The sequence below is a fragment of the Archocentrus centrarchus genome, chromosome 4, assembly GCF_007364275.1.
Source record: "Archocentrus centrarchus isolate MPI-CPG fArcCen1 chromosome 4, fArcCen1, whole genome shotgun sequence".
Classification (NCBI taxonomy): Eukaryota; Metazoa; Chordata; class Actinopteri; order Cichliformes; family Cichlidae; genus Archocentrus; species Archocentrus centrarchus.
The window spans coordinates 35,681,003-35,699,820 of record NC_044349.1 but is presented as its reverse complement, the minus strand read 5'-3'; the positions used below and the strand labels follow the sequence as shown (position 1 = coordinate 35,699,820).

Genomic DNA, 18,818 nt, shown 5'->3' with positions numbered 1-18,818 from the left:
GTCTAACCAGCTGTGAGCATCAGTATGATGGGATAGTTCCTGGTTTCAGTAAATGACACCAGTCTAACGTCTGTGATGTGCAGGAACACAAACAAGCCTCGGTACTCTGGATCTGATGACTCAGTGGAGAAAACTTCGAAAAAGTGCATTCTGGGTAAACACTCAGGGTCATATCAGCATGTGGGATGGGGTGGCTGCTCAGAATGAGTTATTTGCAAATGTAGCATATTACTGTAAAACTGAGGAACAGGGCCTGGATCACAGAAGCGTCACAGCTCATCGCTGTGCTGTTTCTACTGTCCAGCAGGGGGCGACTCCTCTGGGGCCAAGAAGGAGAAAAAGACTCTGGGGGAATACCCCCCCTCAGCTCCTCTGAGCTCAGTAAACTCTTTCCTGCTGAGTTTATGGTCTCAGTCACTGGTTCCAAGTCTTACTGACTAAAACATGGTGTTTATTCTGTATGATTGTGGCCCTATGAGAGCTAAAAACACCAATAAAGCAGGAGATACTATTGGATGCCCCACCCTGATACTGACACTGCACGCTCTTACAGTAAGTTCTCTGCTTCAAAACACAACACTGTGACATTATACTTTAATAAAAAATGGATGTGAGACAACAAGAGGAGTTGCCCTTCAAATACAGTCTGTGAGTGAACAGCGATCAGTGCGCTAACCACGTTAGCCTCAGCATCTTAAGAGGTGTCTTAAAGGAGGTTAAAGCCAGCCCCTTTCTCCTCTGCAGCACTCAACATGTATCTGGAGAACAAAAGCAACCTGGAGATTGAGATGTCTCAGACATCGGCCCAAGGCCATCAGGGCAGGGGCAGCCTGAGGTCACCAGAGGGGGTCGCAGGGAACTTCGGGGAACTGCGCCTGCTGGAGGGCATCTCGGAGAGGAGAGAGACACAGAAGCTCCAGCAGTCTGCGGGACAGTGCGTCATCCACAGTGAGGGCTTCGTCCCCATTCGACAAGAGGACAGGTAACTCCACCGCTCTCTCACGCTGGCATCATTCACAACACAAAAGCATCAGTGGAGGGGAAGGATGCAGTAGGGGCTCTAACCATCTCACTGCAGTTTCTTTAGGTGAAGTTTAAATCATCGTTGATGATGAGAACGAACAGCAACCTTAAGCTTTGGAGAAAAAGAAAAAGATGATTTTGTAAAATAGATTAAATAATTTTCAGTGCGAACAGTTTAAAAAAAATTAACCCTAAATAACAGTTTAGTCTGTTAGCACAGGGTTAGAGCTGGAAAACTCTTCCACTTCAGTCCAGCCACTAAAACAGCTGGAGAGCCACAGGCAGCACATCACTCAGGGCCTCCCACAGTGGGGAAGGAGAGTGGATCAGGATGTCAAGTTCCAGGTGAGGTAGAAGAGGTGAAAGAAAGCTGCTCAAGGCTCTCTGATTGAAGGCTGAGGTAGTCTCTGAAAGAGGCAACTGGACTTCTTCCTGAGTGTCTCTGACAAACCTGCTACATAAGGGATGACACCTACAGTCTTGAGCTCCCTTCACGGGCGTCTCAACCCCCACTCATACTTTACTAATATCAAGAGACCTCAACAGTGTGTGCCGAGGTCTCACAGTGGTTTCATCCAAAACCCCCTGATGTCTCTGCACTATTTGTTTTTAACACCTTGGCTCATGTGATGATGTACATGATTAAAAGTGGGTCAATGGCCACCTCCAAGGGGACAACCCCCACTAGGGTTTAAATACCTCTCCAAGCCTCATGGATGAGAGCTGAAACCTCGTCAAGAACTTCAAGAAGTCCAGTCGCCTTTTTTCAGGCTCCAGAGAGTACCACGACCCGGATGAGTGAGAACCTACACAGACATGAAGGTCGAGATAAGTCCATTAAAAACAATACGTGTAGTTCAATCAGGGGCGATTAGTGGAAGGCATTCAATAAAACGGTTAGCGTCAGGATAAGGCTTTAGGGTCAGGGGTACTTGGACCTCGGAGAATAATGAGGTGTGGTCCTGCCTGGCTGCACTTTCAGGAAAAAAGTTGTTTGCAGAATCAGTTTATTGTCAGCTTGTGTTCTCTCAGTCTTACAATGCTGGATGCTCATGTCAAAGATGGCTAAAGTTTACCATGTTGTGGTCATCTCAGACACACAGCTCCAGCTGTGAGCACAGCAGCCCCATCCACCTCCTGTTCATAGCTGCTACAAGCAGACTCCCCTCAGCTCAGCTGAGCGTTTCAGTGTCCTTCAGCTCCTTGTTTTGGTTGTGATGCACACGTTTGCCAGCTGTGGTCCACTCTCATCGCTTTCATTGGCTGTGCTTCTCAGGTTAGGAGTGTCAGATTAGAACTCATTCTCTCTTCTTACTGGATTTTCTGCAGTAAAGCCATAACAAGAATTTAATCCACACAAGCAGAAACATATTACACATGTTCTGCTGGTCAAAACCACTCAGGGATATGTGAACATATATGGAAAAGGCCTGATTTTCCCATAAGCCTCACAGACAGAGACATAAATGTGTGTGTTTCTGTCGTGGGTATTTCAGATAGTCGTGGGGGGTGGAGGTGGTGGTGGTGGTGGGGGGGTTAATCTCAGACCTGTGGCTGTGGCATTACTGGGATTAAACTGAGGGATTCTTCTGCTTTATTTGCCAAATTCAAGTTGTGAATGATAAAAAGTGGACTACAGCTCAGGTTCAACCTTGAATAAAGTTTTGGGAAAGTTTTGTCTAATAATTACAAAACTTTTTGTCATACCTCTGATCATCACACGAGCCAAATGTGTTTTTGTTGATCCATTTTCTAATAATTTATGTGCTGAAACAGATTCTTCATTTACAGCTTTACTTCTGACACCCGGCATTATTTTTCCCTCTCGCTTGTGATATGAGACAAGTTCAGGATCAAAGTTAGGTCAGAAAATGAAGAATAGCTGCTTATTTTTATGTCGCACGGCCTTGTTTCATTCCTTCTGTTTCTTTTTTCAGTAGTAATAATACAAACAAAAATGTTTTTTATTTAGTTGGCCTCTCTCAGCCCACCTGTGGCACCTTCGTGGCCCACACTTTGGGATTCAATAAGCAACACAAGAGAAAAATGTGAAAAATGACAAAAGTGACAGGCGGTCTTTATCATTTTCTCTGTGTGGGGTTTCTGAAACGCTCAGCAGAAAAGGTTACAGAGCCACCTATGGTCAGCTGCAGTTTTAATATTAACAGTTGTGCAGAGATAAGAGAACTACTGGAACAGACACTGAAAATATGACCATCAAAGAAAAACACAAGAAAAGAACACAATTAGATCAGAACAGGGACCAAAACTGACCAAAACCGTGACCTGCTTTGGCACAATATTAGTGGGATGCTCATTCAGAGAACAAGTGTCAGATATGTGTCTGAATACTTGATAAAGAGCCAAACTTACTGAAAATCCAGTCTTATGGGCAGTAGTTAACACGCAGGATATATCAGTCTACCTTTGTAGCCACCATGATGCTATAACCCATCTGATTGATGGACTGCTGCTCTGGAAAATGATTTGAGCATAACTGAAATGATCAAATGTATCTCGATAATGCTTCATTTTAGGCCTCATTACAATGTAAACAGGTGAGTTATAGAAACATCCTCCCCGTACAGCTGTTATGAAGGAGGAAATTAGCTCCAGAGGCCCAAGCAGTTTCTGTGTCAGCCGCAGTTTTTGGTGTCTCATTGTTTCTGCTGTATATTTCCTCTTTTTGCTTGCTTTAGTTAACTGGTAGCTTTGTCTTTGTGTTGTTTAATGGTGAGCAGGCAGTATCCTGTGGGTTTCTATTAGGATTTAGCTAAAAGGTGCCGGCTGTGTGCAGAAACAGCTCTGACCAGAATACCAGAACGATGCCTGTTCAAACTGATAAAAAACAGAAGGTAAATCTGTGGTTAAGCCAATGTTTTTAAAGTTGAAATAACCAGACACGGCTTTTGCAGGAAATTAAATAATAAGTTGATGTGGAAAAAATAAGTCCAGTAACATATGATTGAGTTGTCCATTATATTTATTCCAAAAAGAGTGGATCTAAACTCCTTCCAAGTACAGCTCCTTTTGCTTAAAGACTCCTCGGTGAAGTGAAAGCTCCCGGCCATCCACGAGACTCAGGGGGGCTCAGGGAAGGACGAGGGGAGGAAACATTTGTAGACATGCAGTAAATCTCTTTATGGTTGTATAAAAGTATCAACGGGATTAATGGGGCAGACTTCCCACATGTAATCTACTCCTTTATCCAGTAAACTTGCCACATTCATTTCTCGAAAAGTGTCTGTGACGTGTTCAGTAAAGCCTGCTCAGACAACAACAGGCGGCAGATTTTACAACTGGAGATTATCTCTCAGTACTACAGAAATTTAATAAAAATGTCACAAAACTGATGCCTAGCCTATTAATCCTCATAATAATACACCAATTAACCCCAATTATATTGGAAAAAAATGCTGTTGTTTAAAAGAAAAAGCTTGATTCTCTCACAGACTGGATTTAAGCACCTAAAGAGGTTAAAATACCTGAAGATCATATGATTAGCTGAGTGTGTGTATGTGTGTGATTTTACCAAATTGGTTCAAATTCAAAGTTGGAATTTGATTAAAATTTGTTCTCTTTTATCAGAACATTCACTCAGTGTTCATTTTGTATTTCCAAACTATCTTATAATAACTTTCCCAAAATTTCTGTCAAAACATGGAATTGATTTCAGAAAAAATCCATTGGTTTACCTTTGCATTTTTTGCTTCAACACCGCCCCAATACAGACTATTTTTCTAAAATAAATTTACAAGGTGTTAACAGAAAAATAGATTTTAATCCATTTTTCAAACTTTTTTAATGCTGAATCTTCAAGATTCTTTGTAAAATTAATAAATCTGATTACACTGCTGTCAGAATACAGATACACCTAAACAGTTATTATCATAGAATGTTGGTTGATATTTTTTATGTTTCTGAAATGCTTTGTTTGTTTGTTTGTTTGTTTGTTTGTTTGTTTTTGAACTCATTGTATTTTGTTGCATTTGTAGTTTCAGGAATACTCTGAGTGCTGTTAACATCCTCAGAGGAAAAACAAACTCAGCCAACCTTACAGAGAGGTCGCCTCTGCTGAGGTTCTCTCAGGACGACAGGTGAGTCTTCCCTCAGGCTCAGCTGATTAGCATGTTGCTCTTTAATGGAGCCCCAACCTGCTCAAAATTAAATAAAAGATAATTATTGCATGAAAAAGCTAAATAAAATTTAGCCAAATTTAGCAGCATAGCATCTATTAGCAACCAGTTCTTTAGCTGCTGCAGTATAATCCATAAACTGTATATAAAAGATGGACATAGCAACTGACATGTGATGTCACCCACTGGTTTTGGACTCCACGTTTTGGCGTTTCAGCTGCTGCCATGTTGGCGTTTTGGAGCCAGAAGTGACCACATTTGGACAAAAGGGTGGAGCCCTAAGTGATCAGCTATGTTCTGCTCAGCTGTCTTGAAGAAGCAGCTTAGATAAAGTCACTGAATCAACACAGGTTTACAGGTTTCAGTGCAAATATTACTAAGAAAAGGAAAATCCTCCTAAATGCTATGTCATCATTTAAATGGGCCTACATCCTGCCAGCTGTCTGAGGTGCACGGCTGCGTCCGTCAGTGACGAAGCTCATCAGAGCTGAGTTAATCATACACACTCATTACAGTTGTTTGTTTTGGGACTCCTGATGATAATGCTGCTTTGTTTTTGGATTGTCAGAAGTTCGATTCCTGCTGGACACTGAACCTGTGTTCATCGGACAGTGCTTAGGTGTAGAAAAAAGTGCTTGTATGATGTGTATGGATGTGTATGAATGCGTGTGAATGGGTGAATGAGGCATATTGTGTAAAGCACTTTGAGCACTCAAGTAGAATAGAAAAGTGCTTTATAAGAACCAGTCCATTTAATAACCCAGCCACAGAGAGCCCACAAGCCAGTGTACTCAAGAATGAGATTTCCACACAGGATTGGTTGGGACCTGGGTTAACAACATCTGCCTCCGACGCCGATGGCCAGCAAGGTGCAGATGGAAACTGTGTTACTGTTGCCCAAAGACAAGGAAGGAAGGAAGAGAAGGAAGGAATGAGAGAAATGCAGAAGGACAGATGGTTGAGATTTTGCTAAAAGGATGGAAATGGCTGTGGTGATTATTAGGTGCACACAGGTGGACTGCATCTTTTGCAGAAGGTGGAATCTGAAAAGAGAGAGGCGACTGCAAGGTGTAGGCTGACTTTGGAAATGAAGAAAAGGAAGTGAGTGAAGGCAGAGGTGAGGATTAAATGATGGAAGTTGAAGAAGCAAGAATGTTGCTCAGAGTTTGGGGAGGAGTTGAGACAGGCTCTGGGTAGTAGGGAAGAGTTACCAGATAAGAGGGAAAGTACAGCTGTAGTGCTGCGGGAAACTAGCAAAAAGGGTGTTTGGTGCATCCTCTGGACAGAGGAAAGAGGACAAGGAGACTTGGTGGTGGAATGAGGAAGTACAGGAAAGGAAGAAGGAAAAAGTAGACAGGAGTGCTGGGAGGCCAGGCATACAGCAAAGAGGGAGGTGGCAATACCATACCATACCATACCATCTTTATTTATAAAGCACTTTAAAACAACCACAGCTGACACAAAGTGCTGTACATTAAAACACAAATAAATAACAATTTAATAACTCTTTCAGGTTAAAAAAAAAAAAAAAAAAAAAAAACAGTTTAAAACTAGATCCCGCTGGAGTTAAAAGCCAAGGAAAAAAGATGGGTTTTAAGACGAACTTTAAAAGGCAAAGGAAAAGGCTTATAGTGAGTTGTATGTGTGTCTGGACACGAAGGAAGGAGTAAAGGACTTGTATTGATTGGTTAGGCACAGAGATTGAACTGGAAAGGATGTGCAGCAGCTTAGGGTGATTAAGGAATAAGATGGAAATGTACTAGTGAGTGAAGAGGCTGTATTGAGAAGATGGAAAGAGTACTTCGAGGAGCTGATGAATGAAGAGAAGAGGACGGCTGGAGGACAGGTAGGGAATCAGGAAGTGCAGAGGATTAGTAAGGAGGAAATGAGGGCAGCTATGAAGAGGATGAAGAGTGGAAAGGCAGCTGTTCCATATGACATACATGTGGACATACACCTGTGTATGTCTATAGAGATGTCTAGGATCGAGGGCAGTGGACTTTTTAAACAGATTGTTTAACACAGTCTTGGAGAAAAGAAGTTACAGATGGGTTCAAGGTGGGGGTGGGATTACACCAGGGCTCTGCTCTGAGCCCCTTCTGGTTTGCAGTGGTGATGGACAGGCTGACAGATGAGATGTGTGTGAATGAGGGGGAGGCAGGTGTAATAGTGATAGGTGTTAACAGGCAGGAGGAAAAGAAGAAGACCTCAGAGAAGATTCTTGGATGTGGTGAAGGAGAACACACAGAGGGTCGGTGTGACAGAGGAGGATGCTGGGATAGGAAGAGATGGAAGCAGGTGATCTGCTGTGGCGCCCCCTCAAGAGAGTAGCTGAAAGAATAGGAATGTACACTGCTCAAAAAAATAAAGGGAACGCTTAAACAACACAATATAACTCTAAGTAAATCAAACTTCTGTGAAATCAAACTGTCCACTAAGGAAGCAACACTGATTGACAATCAATTTCACATGCTGTTGTGCAAATGGAATAGACAACAGGTGGAAATTATTGGCAATTAGCAAGACACACTCAATAAAGGAGTGGTTCTGCAGGTGGGGACCACAGACCACTTCTCAGTACCTATGCTTTCTGGCTGATGTTTTGGTCACTTTTGAATGTTGGTGGTGCTTTCACACTCGTGGTAGCATGAGACAGACTCTACAACCCACACAAGTGGCTCAAGTAGTGCAGCTCATCCAGGATGGCACATCGATGTGAGCTGTGGCAAGAAGGTTTGCTGTGTCTGTTAGCGTAGTGTCCAGAGGCTGGAAGCGCTACCAGGAGACAGGCCAGTACACCAGGAGACGTGGAGGAGGCCGTAGGAGGGCAACAACCCAGCAACAGGACCGCTACCTCCGCCTTTGTGCAAGGAGGAACAGGAGGAGCACTGCCAGAGCCCTGCAGAATGACCTCCAGCAGGCCACAAATGTGCATGTGTCTGCACAAACCGTTACAAACTGACTCCATGAGGATGGTATGACGTCCACAGATGGGGGTTGTGCTCACAGCCCAACACCGTGCAGGACGCTTGGCATTTGCCAGAGAACACCAGGATTGGCAAATTCGCCACTGGCGCCCTGTGCTCTTCACAGATGAAAGCAGGTTCACACTGAGCACATGTGACAGACGTGACAGAGTCTGGAGACGCCGTGGAGAGCGATCTGCTGCCTGCAACATCCTTCAGCATGACTGGTTTGGCAGTGGGTCAGTAATGGTGTGGGGTGGCATTTCTTTGGAGGCCCGCACAGCCCTCCATGTGCTCGCCAGAGGTAGCATGACTGCCATTAGGTACCGAGATGAGATCCTCAGACCCCTTGTGAGACCATATGCTGGTGCGGTTGGCCCTGGGTTCCTCCTAATGCAGGACAATGCTAGACCTCATGTGGCTGGAGTGTGTCAGCAGTTCCTGCAAGATGAAGGCATTGAAGCTATGGACTGGCCCGCCCGTTCCCCAGACCTGAATCCAATTGAGCACATCTGGGACATCATGTCTCGCTCCATCCACAGACTGTTCAGGAGTTGGCGGATGCTTTAGTCCAGGTCTGGGAGGAGATCCCTCAGGAGACCATCTGCCACCTAATCAGGAGCATGCCCAGGCATTGTAGGGAGGTCATACAGGCACGTGGAGGCCACACACAATACTGAGCCTCATTTTGACTTGTTTTAAGGACATTACATCAAAGTTGGATCAGCCTGTAGTGTGTTTTTACACTTTAATTTTGTGTGTGACTCCAAATCCAGGCCTCCATTGGTTAATAAATTTGATTTCCATTGATTTTTTTTTTTTTTTTTTTTTGTGTGATTTTGTTGTATTCAATGAGAATATTTCATTCATTCAGATCTAGGATGTTATTTAAATGTTCCCTTTATTTTTTTGAGCAGTGTAGTAGTAATAAAGAACACATTTAAATGACTTTCACTTTTGATTTATGAATACTTTCTTTTATTTCCAAATTTCTCATTTATAAGGAGCATTTTGAGGGCATGTTATGTAGAACTTGTCATTGTTAAACTCCAAGGTTTTTACAGAAGCAGCTTTATAATCCTGAATATTTTCACTTAAAAAACAGAGATTATGTATGTTAATGTTTCATGTTAGGCACAGACATGATGGAAGATCATGTTTGACTCAATGAAATGGCTCATCCCATAAGTCTGTTGTTCAGCCTGTCTCACAATGGTTCAGTTCACTTTGGTTTTTCTGAGCTTTCTCTGATCTGCAGCTGCTGCCTTTGTGTGCTGAGTTTATTTCTGCACTGAGGGTGTAGCGATCGATGTCTGGATGCAGCTGACTCTGATTATTTGTTTTCCAGTATAACCTACTTGACCCTACATGACCCCAGCTTTGTTGGCGGGGAAGAGCCCTGGAACAACGGTTCCCTGGACGTGGAGAGGCGGTATCGACTGGGCAGTGAGGTCACCAGCCTGTCGCTATCGCGCTCCAGCTCCTCGGAGAAGTACGACCCTCTGGACAATCTCAACCTCAGCTTCAAACTCACAAGGAGCGTGAAGTGAGTCCCAACTTCTTTTCTCTATTTAATCCTTCAGGTGAAAACAGGTAAAACTGCCTAAGAAAAAATAAGGTTAGTGAAAAAATATCATTATTGTAATGTTGCAGATTAAACTTGGAACGTGTTGGTGGAGCCAACATGTTTAAACCCACTGGTAGTTAGTACCCAATCACACTAAGCTCATTCCATTTTATTTACTATCCACTTTGTGTCTTTCCAGATGCTGCTTCAGAGTCTCCAAAACTGCCACCATCTTTGCTTTTGTCGTTCTCTGCAGTGTAAGTCGATGCGTCTGCGTAGAATATTTACAAATGATTACATTTAGACTAAAAATGTATTTATTTCCCTATTTACATTGTCTTTTGCTCAGCGTTTTGGGAAAGCAAAATAATAATAAGATTGATAATATTCTGTCCATGCTTTAAAGTTGGATTTGGGAGGTGATTAGCTTAGCTTAGCATGAAGACTTGAAGCAGAGAGAAATCACAGACTGTATGTAAAAGATGGTCCTAACCACAGTGGTTACACTGGACTACCCTGTGAAACCAGGAGTTTGGTCTTTTTCTTGCCACCCTGGTGTTTGGGAGCCAGAATTGACCAGATTTAGATGAGAAGGTGGAGTCAGCTCACACCAACCACCTTTTTTTTTTTTTTTTTTTCTCTCATGGGCTCGCTGGCAAGGGCTAATTAGCATCACATCATGGTGGAGAGGTCCAGTTCAGTGACACCCGCAGGCAGCTAGTGGCAACAACCACAGTGGTCCTACTGTAATAATGCACAACTTTTAAGTTTTAATACAGTTTAAATTGTAAGTAAGAAGAAAATCACACATCACACCCTGTACAGCTTTGTCAAAGGAGGAAAGGAGCCACAGGGATTAGAACATTTTTTGTACCAGCCTGTAAAAATGTTTTTTTTTCCCCTATAGCAGCGGTTCTCAAATCCAGGCCTCGTGGCCCAGTGTCCTGAATCAAATGGCTGAATTGCCTCCTCAGTATGCACTCAAGTTCTCCAGAGTCCTGCTAATGACTTCTATATCTGACTTAGGTGTGTTGAAGCAGAGACACATCTAAAACCTGCAGGACACTGGGCCACGAGGCCTGGATTTGAGAACCACTGCCTTATAGTAAAGTTGGGAATTTAACATTGAAGTCTATAGGGACGTTAGAGAAACTGCATTTTTAGGTACTTCTGTGCTGGTGTTTTTATTCCCAGAGGTTGGCAGTTTTGCTCTGTCAGCCCTCCCTCTCCTCAGCTGCCTCCTCCAGCTCTTCTGTCGGCGGGGGGGGGGCAGCGAGGCTGAGAGAGACAACATCTCCAGCATGTCCTGGGTCTGCCCTGGTGCCTCCTCCCAGTTGGCCTGAAACACCTCATGCCAGCTGGTTTCTGTTAATGTGGAGGAGCAGCAGCTCTACTCTGAGCTCCTCACCTTATCTCCAAAGCTGAGCCAACCATTCAAAGAAAGCTCATTTCTACCACCCAATTCTTTGTCAGTACCCACAGCTTGTGGTCATAGGTGACACCGACGTTGCACCAATCCGTCTGTCAATCTCCCGCTCCATTCTCCCCTCACTCATGAATAAGACCCGGGGATGCTTAAACTCCTCCACGTGGGGCAGCAAGTCCTCGGCACTCCACCTTTTTCTGTGAGAACCTTGGCCTCAGAGTTGGAGGTGATGATTCTCAATCTCACCACTTCAAACTAAATAAATAATAGATAAATAAATAAAAGTGCTTTCAGAGGGATTTGTGTGCTATAACCTTTTCATTGACACAATTTCCTCCAGTAGGCCGGTTTGCTGGAAGCTTGACTGTGAACATAATCAACACAACAATCAACAGTTTGACATTTTTTAAACAAACAAACAAACAAAAAATGAAGAGCTGTTGGGTGTTACTGAATCTTAGTGAAAGTCAGGCTAGCTGTTTTCCTCTGCTTTCTTAATGCTAACCTCAGCTGTGGGTGGGTGTGCTCGTCATGGGATGAAGTTAAATAAAACATCATATTTTAGACCACTGTCATCTGATATTAAGCAAGTCAACTTCCATACAAAATGTATCCTCTGAATCTGTGAAGTACATCATATTTCAAATTTGTTCTTTCTAAAATATATTGGTGATGTTGTTCTGTTTCAGCTGTCCTTCAGCATGTATCCAGATCGAGACAACCCCTGGAGGATGCTGGCAGTCTCTCCCACAGAGAGTTTCTGTATCCTTTCCCGTGAGTTATTGTAGGCATGTCTTACTAGTTCTGAAATCACAAAGGGCCCAGGATAGGTTTCATCAAATCACAGCAAAGAGGAGAGGGCTGTAAAATGAAGCAGTGCTGTTTCAGCGTGAGTATCAGGGCAGGCACAGACACTCTGGGTGTGGATCCTCTCTCCTTCATTTTATTCTCGACTGTAAAAGATTTAGTGCCCGTCTCATTTCAAATATACAAAACGTTCAACATAGCCACATTTTTTTCTTGACTGCCTCCATCTTGCAGCAATGAATGTGACTGATTTTCGGGACAACGCTTTACTGAAGCTCCAGGTGGCCGGGCCTTTTGCAGGAGGGATGATGGACCCGACAAATCAGGAGTTCATCCTCATCCAGGTAGAGCAGACCGAGCAGGCAGGGCAGCGGAGGAGGAGGACTCAGCAGGTAAGAGCAGCCATGAGCTCCATCTTCTTTGCTGTATAATTTTGCTAATGAGATGCTGCCTCATTTATATTCTGCTGTTTGTGAACAGGTGATTCATAATTGGACCATCCCTCTACACGCAGAACGAAAGGACCAGATAGTGCAAACAAAGACGTTTGAGATGCTCAGCAGGTACTCAGAATACTGTGTGACGCCATGTTGATACAAACAGCTTGGTTTTAGTGCTCATGTGGTTGTCACTGGGGTTGTGTACAAAAAAGTAGGAAGAAAAAACTTATTTTAAAGTTATTTTAAAGCTATACTTTGGAGTGGTGGTGGGTGGGTGGGGCAGCAGTGGTGTGAAGTTCAATAATGAGGAAATCTGGGATTGAGTCCCATTTGGGAGTTTTGTGTTCTGCATCACATTTCATGTGTTTTACTTTTTGCTCAGTTTTGTTTTCAAATCAATAATCGGACATGATTTATGAGTCGATCTACGTTCCTGCCCCCGCCTGCGGTCAGGAGCTCTGCAGATACAAATGGCTGAGAAGAGTTTCTGGGCTGAGCCTTAAAGATCAGATGAACAGAGTCTGCAGTAGACCTGCTGCTCCTTCACATTAAAAGGAGCCAGCATGGGCATCTGATTATCTGGGTGTCTCACCTCTGAGGTTTTCTGGGCTCGCACATTAAACAAATCTGTGTGGACTGGCCTTCTTTCATCTCATCAATATCACTAAGATGAGAATCATCCTGTCTCAGAGTGATGCTGAAACAATAAGCATGCATTTGGTATCTCTAAGCTGAACTACTGTAATTCATTACTATCAGCTTCTGAAAAGCCGTCAGCTGATCCAAAATGCTGCAGCTAGAGTACTGACAGGGACTAGAAAGAGAGAGCAGATTTCTCCCATATTGGCTTCTCTTCATTGGCTCCCTGTTAAGAAGAAGAAGAAGAAGAAGAAGAAGAAGAAGCTTTATTTGTCACATACATTAAATCTAGAATAGAATTTAAAATCCTTCTCCTCACATACAAGGTCTTGAATAATCAGGCCCCATCTTATCTCAAAGACGTCATAGTCCCATATCACCCCAACAGAGCACTTCTCTCTCAGACTGCTGGCTTACTTGTGGTTCCTAGGATACTTAAGAGTAGAATGGGAGGCAGAGCCTTCAGCTTTCAGGCGCCTCTTCTGTGGAACCAGCTTCCAGCTTGGATTCAGGAGACAGACACTCTCTCTATTTTTAAGATTAGGCTTAAAACTTTCCTTTATGATCAAGCTTATAGTTAGGGCTGGATCAGGTGACCCTGAACCCCCCTTTTTTTATGCTGCATTAGGCCTAGGCTGCTGGGGGTTTCCCATGATGCACTGAGATGAGCTAGCTGCCCCTCTCTTCCTGTTAAAAGGGATTTCTTCTTCCCCGCCGTCTCTAAGTGCTGCTCTTTGGTGGTCATGTAATCGTTGAGGTTTTCTCTCTAATATTGTAGGGTCTTTGCCTTACTTATAAAGTGCCATAGAAATAAAATTTAAATGAAAAACATACACTTTGTTGAATAAAACTAGTTGGATCAGTGCCACAGCCACGAAAGAGCCGACACACTGAGAGCATAGAAACGAGTAATTCTCACCTGATCAATTAAACATCCTGAAGCCAGAAGCAGGACTGTAAACTTTTTTTTTCCTGTTGTAGTTTTTCTTTCACTTAAAGTCTTTAATATCAGGGTTTTTCTTAAAAACATAACTTTACATCATTGCTGAGTATGACCCTTTTTTGAAACTTTACAGTATATAATGTAAGCTGTTTCTGGTGTTTTGTCTTTGCTGATAGATTTCTGACAGACTGTAGTGAGTCCAAAAAAAGCAATCAAAGATGAACATTCCCACCCATCTGTTTCTTTTCCTGCACAGTGACCCCATCGCTATCACGATTCAGGCCTTCCTGCAGGATAATGAGGTGGTGCCGCTATCCATGACCCACCAGTCGCTTTACGTCAGCGTGGAGACACAGGTGGCCATCGCTGGAATCATCCTGACTGGGGTCTATGTTCTCATCATCTTTGAGGTAAATAGCCTGTGGTGCTGATGCTCTTCTATGGATGATGAACGGGCTTGTTTTCAGTGTCTGTGGCCTAGTTTCAGTGCGGCCTGTGAAGAATGGATGCACATAAAAAACTGGACTGTACATGTGATACTTCTTACCCTCTGACCACATAGTAAACAGAGTTACGCTCATTGTGTCAGAATGACCACTGGGACATGATAAATGTTGAGCTTCGTGTTTAGTTCAGACATCATTTCTTTTAATCCAAGATTTCAAAACATTTTAATGTGAGTGAAGAAAAAGCACACAGAGATTTATAAAATTGATTATGGCTGAATTCCATTCAGCTGCTCCACTTCCAGGCTCCTGATATTGTTCACGCTGGCTCACCGTCACACTCTTACGGCCTGCAGGGACACTTGAAATAGAGCAGAGCAATCGTTAACAGCATAAGCAGCACCTGTGCTTTTCCTACGCTGCCAAGTCAAGCCGATCGCTCATTGCCACAGGTGTTTTTATTTTGCCTGATTAGACTTCTCGTTCTGGGCAGGACAGTGGCGCCGCGGTTAGCACTGTTGCCTCCTGGGTTTGAATCTACCATCTGGCCCTTCTGTGTGGAGTTTGCGTGTTCTCCCTGTCTGTGTGGGTTTTCTCGGGGTACTCGGGCTTCCTCCCACAGTCCACAGACATGCAGTTAGTGGGGTTAGGTTAACTGGTGAATTGGATAAGCAGAAGAAAATGGATGGATGGTTTTTCCATCCACCAGTGGGCATGTGGGTGCCTCAGTGACAGCTCCGTCCCACTTGTGTTAAGTTAATTAGTTTCAATGAACAGTTGAACCTTTGCTCAGCCTCATCTTCCTCAGCTGATGCTGCTGAAGTGTTTCTGTGATGGCACATAGTACTGGAGGTGAACGATGATGGCTACAAACACAATCAAACCCAACCGTTTAAAGATTAATACTCCTCCTGACAGCGGCAGAAATGGGCAGCTATGTTATTGTGTTCATGTTATTAGTTTGAAAAGTTCCTTCTGTGTCCATTAAATGCTGATTAAATTCCTCAAAATAACACAATATGACCACAAAAATGACAAAGAGTTCCCTTCATATTGTATGCTGTCTTCTACAATAAGAATTCACTTAATTCACTGAAAGATGATCAGGAGCTGCTGTCCAGGAGAACTGCAAAATCCTTCAAGGTCAAAGGTCATTTGTTTCCAGGGCTCTGCACTGCTAAGTCTGATGGCTCGATGTTGCAGTGTGCCCAGCAGGGGGCGGGGTGACTTGTATTTTGGTAAAATGGTAAATGGACTGGTTCTTATATAGTGCTTTTCTACTCTGTTCAAGCACTAAAAGCACTTATACAACATGTTTACATTTACCCCATTCACACAAGCACTTCCATGATTAACTAAGTACTTTATATCTAACATTCACACACCAACGCTTGCATCAGAGAGCAACTTGGGGTTAAGTATCTTGCCCAAGGATACATTGGCATGCAGCCAGGAGCAGCCAGGAATTGAACCGCTGACCTTCCGATCAATAGGTGACCTGCGCTACCTTCTGAGCTACAGGCTTCTATACAACCAAAAATATTTCTGCAGCCAGAGCAGTCGCCCTCTGCTGGACACTAAAAAGAATGCAGGTTTCAGGCAGCAATCAGATAATTTTCTGATATGCATTATTAATGTATAATTAAGACTTGACTTTTATTATCAGATGATTTTTTTTTTCATTGTTTACTTAAATCGGACAGACTCAACTCTGAGCGTCTGTGAGCTCCCTGAACTGTGCTGACAGGGTCGCTGTGACATGACAGTGAAGCACAGGCCGTGAGAGGTGACGGGGCAGTTTGAGCGTGTCGTCTGTGTTACTGACAGAAGCTGCGATGCAAAGGCAGAGGGATCGTCTCTGAAACAGAAGAGCATGCAGTGCATGAGCGCTCAGACATCAGGATGCTGTCTGACTTCAGCGCTGTCAGCTCTCCATTTGCTCATGTTTCACTCCACCACAGTTATGCTTTTAGTCTTTAGTCTGATAACTTGGCACAAGCCTCCTAATGATATGTGGTCTCTCACATTTAGTGTTCTGAATGCTGAGCTCAGACAAAGGAATCTGACACTGCTGATAATTGGACAGCAGTTTCTTATTTTTTAATGGGCACTTCAGTGAAATGTTCCAAAAGGTCTGAAGTAAAGAACTGTGGTGTAATTTTTATTTTGTCATTCATGACACAGGCTGAGGCTGAATAAAAGCTGATGCTTTTGTTCTGCTTTAGTCATTATTTCAGCAAATGTATTCAGATAAATAGATTATAAATGTCTACAGAGCTTCTGAGCTATTATTCACCCTGAGTGATGAGACCCAGTTTAATGCTGAGTGGTTCACAAAGGTCAGTATGCATTAAAGACGATGTGACTGTCACACCGTTTCAGCTGACAGCAGAATCAACACACAGCAAATCTTGTTTTTATCAATAAAATAAGATTTGAATCCTGTTTTTATTGGTCAAATAAAACTGATTTAATGTTATGTGTCAAGCATAATTAAATGCATGTTAACTTTTGTCCTCCGTTTACAGTAATTTCTGCAAATAAAGCTTAAACTCCTCACCAGCGCTGTTGTTCCTGTGGCGTGCATTTGCTCAGAATATCTTTTAAGTTTTCTTTAACTTGTTCAGACACTCCCAGTTTCTCCTGCAAAGGCTTCAGGAATTTCTGGAGCTCCTTTCTGTGATCCTCTCTGTGATGAAACCTGTGCAAAGTAGCTGCTGTCATGCCCAGGACACACTTGAAAAAAGAGATTTTAATCTCAATGTGTTTTTTTTTTCCTGGTTAATAAAGGTTAAAAAAATAAATAAATAAAATAAAGCTTAAAAAAATAAGTGAGGACTTGAGACTCCAGTGAAAATCATTCATATGTCAGTAGTTTCTCAACAAGTGAAAGTGCTCTGAGTTCTACATATTACATAAATATGTAGAAATTTTACAGTTAATTCCCAAAGTAAGAAGCGTCTCTCCTTTGAACATAAATTAAATGGTGCTGATTCACCTGCTCGGTTAGTTGTGAAGATTGTCAGTAAAACCACTACGGGCAGATTGTATGAAAGAGGAGCAGCGTTTACTGCAGCGGCTCAGATGTTAGCGGCTCATCGTGACCTCGCTGCTACTCTAAAACCACTTTGTCATTTTTTCTGAAATTATACATGTAAATCATTTTAATACCAAAAAGCAGAATAATTCTGAAGTGGAGGCAAATTCATTTTTTTTGTCAAAGCCACGGGGGGATGCAAACAGACAGAAGGGCCACATGTGGCTCCCACCATAAAACAACCATTTTTAGATCGATTACATAAAAAAGTTCTTTAAAGAACCTCCTGCAGGAATGGTGCCTCAGAACGATCAGGATACTGCACTGCAAACGTTAGCCAGAAGAGTCCTTTCAACACAGTTCTACTCGAAGAACCTCTTCTAAAGGGTTCATTACACATGGCTAGATTAATATTTCATACAAATTTCACAGAGCAATCAAAACATAAAGAAAAAGAAATAAATTAGGATCTTATCTTAACGTTACTGTTAATATCTCCCATATCTGTTTTCTATAAACGTACGACTGAGACTGCATGGAAGGAAGAGGGACGTGAGAGCTGCTGAAGAGCTTATGGACAGAGTTATTGTGTTTAGTGACAGAAATGTGTTTGATTCAGAGATGAAAATGTTTTGTCCTTTCAGATTGTGCACCGCACCCTGGCAGCCATGCTGGGATCCCTGGCAGCCTTGGCTGCTCTGGCTATCATTGGTGACGTAAGTCTCTGACTCTTCTCCTTTACTGATACTAAAACCATATTTATTAATTATTATTATTGTTTTTATGGATGCAAGGGTACATTCTAAATACATTACCAAAGTTTTGACATGTGAGTCACCTGTTTGTGTTCAACCCTCCCAAACCTAGCAGGTTTTCTGCTGATGATTCAGTCATACAAGCAAAAAAAAAAAAAAAAAAAATCACCATAAAATAAAAACCAAACATGTGGAAATGAGTGTTTATCAATATTTGTGAGCAGGTTATGATTGTGCCCTTAATGGCAGGTCTTTATGCCAGTTTTATGTGAATGCATTAAAAAAATTGGGTAAATGATCAAATTATAGTTCATCTGATAACATGACTGTGTTAATTAGAGCAGGAAGGTTTTTTTTTTTAACAGTGGGATTCATTCCTGAGGTTCTTTGATTAAAATGTCATGAGTTTGTCATTCATCAGCATCCTTGCATTTCCAAATTAAATCACTGGTCCGAGGTTGAGATTAGTGGCTCTTTGTGCCTCAGCGGGACGCAGCAGTGGTTTGTGGTACTTGTTCCACCTTCCACCTGCGCTTTTGTCTGCTGCCGCAAACGCAGCAGGAACTGGGCCAGCGAGGAGTTATTACAGTGCTCAGACACAGCTGTACCCACAACTTTAACACTATTAATGAG

General features: G+C 42.8%; 1 protein-coding gene across 1 annotated transcript in view; it reads left to right on the top strand.

Annotated features, from left to right (window-relative positions):
* The window catches only part of oca2 (oculocutaneous albinism II), a 65,857-nt gene that overhangs the window by 2,073 nt on the left and 44,966 nt on the right, over positions 1 to 18,818 (top strand). Inside the window, exons 2-10 of the mRNA XM_030727616.1 lie at positions 745 to 982; positions 5,019 to 5,120; positions 9,474 to 9,671; positions 9,892 to 9,949; positions 11,808 to 11,880; positions 12,160 to 12,317; positions 12,406 to 12,488; positions 14,204 to 14,357; positions 18,075 to 18,146. Of these exons, the coding sequence (XP_030583476.1) occupies positions 753 to 982; positions 5,019 to 5,120; positions 9,474 to 9,671; positions 9,892 to 9,949; positions 11,808 to 11,880; positions 12,160 to 12,317; positions 12,406 to 12,488; positions 14,204 to 14,357; positions 18,075 to 18,146 (1,128 nt within the window). The 5' untranslated portion in view covers positions 745 to 752. The remainder of the gene's footprint in view (positions 1 to 744; positions 983 to 5,018; positions 5,121 to 9,473; positions 9,672 to 9,891; positions 9,950 to 11,807; positions 11,881 to 12,159; positions 12,318 to 12,405; positions 12,489 to 14,203; positions 14,358 to 18,074; positions 18,147 to 18,818) is intronic.